Raw genomic sequence first — 1,457 nt, forward strand, 5'->3', positions numbered from 1 at the left:
ATGGACGTACATAGTCCAGTCTAACTGGGACTGAGCACAGCATGCAATCGCATGGCAGCATGGGTAATGGAGAGCTTGAAAGTACCCGCATTCACAAATGTGATCTCTGAGGGAAACCCGATACATCCCAAGCGAAAAGCTACCAGTAGAAATCGTCTCAGCCACGGTATACTCAGACTGATGTCTGTCAAACAGAGTAACTGTGAAGCACCTCGAATCTTTCAAGTTGCACTCTATCGCCTTGACCAGCGCCTGGCAAAACCATTGGCCTGATCCCAACTGCGCCTCTGCTGTCTGCCCTCGGACGACAAAAAGCTCTGCTAACCTCCCATATGCGGATTTCACAAGTGTAGTAACCGGCAGATTCCGTGTCCCCTTCAATACAGAGTTAACACACTCGGATATGTTCGTCGTCATGTGGCCAAACCGTCTGCCTCCATCCTGGTGTTGGGTCCACTTATCGTACTCCGGTCAGTTGGCCCAATCACACATGGCTGGATTCTCAATCCTCATAATATCAACCCAGTAGTCAAACTCTGCCTCAGTTTTGGCATACGCCGCATTCACGAGCAGCCGCCTTGCATCCTGGCCCTTGAAACTAAGAGCAAAATTAGCTGTAACATGTTGAATGCAATACGCTCGATATGCATGAGGCGGTAGCCAACCACTGTCTGGTGCCTCCAGTGCAGCCTTAATGCCATTGTGTCTATCAGAGATCACCAAAATGCCTTCTTGTGGGGTCACATGTTGACACAAGTGGGATAAGAAAAAAGCCCACGACTCAGCATTCTCCCCCTCAACAAGTGCAAACGCAACCGGCAATATATTCGAGTTTCCATCTTGCGCAATAGCCAGAAGCAAAGTCCTGCCATACTTCCCTTACAGATGTGTACCGTTAATGCTGATTAGTGGCTTGCAATGTTTAAAAGCCTCAACGCATGGAGGAAATGTCCAGAAAAGACGATGAAAGTACTTTGTAGACTCATCAACCTCATCACCTACACGCACTGGAGAAGTCTTCAACAAAGCAACGGTTCTATCCATCGTTGCTTGCATCCCAAGGATCCACCGGGGCAACTCAGCATACGACTCTTCCCAATTTTCGTAGATCTGTGCGATTGCCTTCTGCTTTGCCTTCCACACTTTCCTATAACTAGGCCTGAATCCATAGGTTGACTCAGTAGCTTCTTGCAACACCTTTATCATAACCGCTGCATCCGCCATAACCAATGGATAGATCCTCGCACAAATTATGTGGTAATTGAGCTGTCGGTGGTCGCTCAAAATCGAAGTGGCCAGGCAAGTGTGAGCTCCGTTGTACCATCTAACCTCCTAGTTACCCTTGCGCTGCCGAAGTGCCACGCGGATCATCTACGTGCAGCCGTTTCCAAACTCCTTGCATCTCCTAACATACTTCAGATGATCTGATTCCATAACCTGATACTGAACTCCACGAC

The 1,457-nt window shown here is 48.5% G+C and overlaps 1 protein-coding gene across 1 annotated transcript; it reads right to left on the bottom strand.

The window, feature by feature from the left end:
* Nucleotides 1-471: 471 nt before the first annotated feature.
* Nucleotides 472-1,224, bottom strand: LOC112763134 (uncharacterized). The gene is made up of 2 exons (XM_025808882.1): nt 974-1,224; nt 472-865 (listed from the first exon to the last, which is right to left on the bottom strand). The coding sequence occupies exons 1-2, from the start codon at nt 1,222-1,224 to the stop codon at nt 472-474; spliced, it is 645 nt and encodes a 214-aa protein (XP_025664667.1).
* Between the last annotated feature and the right edge of the window lie 233 nt (nt 1,225-1,457).

This window comes from Arachis hypogaea, chromosome 17 (genome assembly GCF_003086295.3).
Source record: "Arachis hypogaea cultivar Tifrunner chromosome 17, arahy.Tifrunner.gnm2.J5K5, whole genome shotgun sequence".
In the NCBI taxonomy this organism is placed as follows: domain Eukaryota; kingdom Viridiplantae; phylum Streptophyta; class Magnoliopsida; order Fabales; family Fabaceae; genus Arachis; species Arachis hypogaea.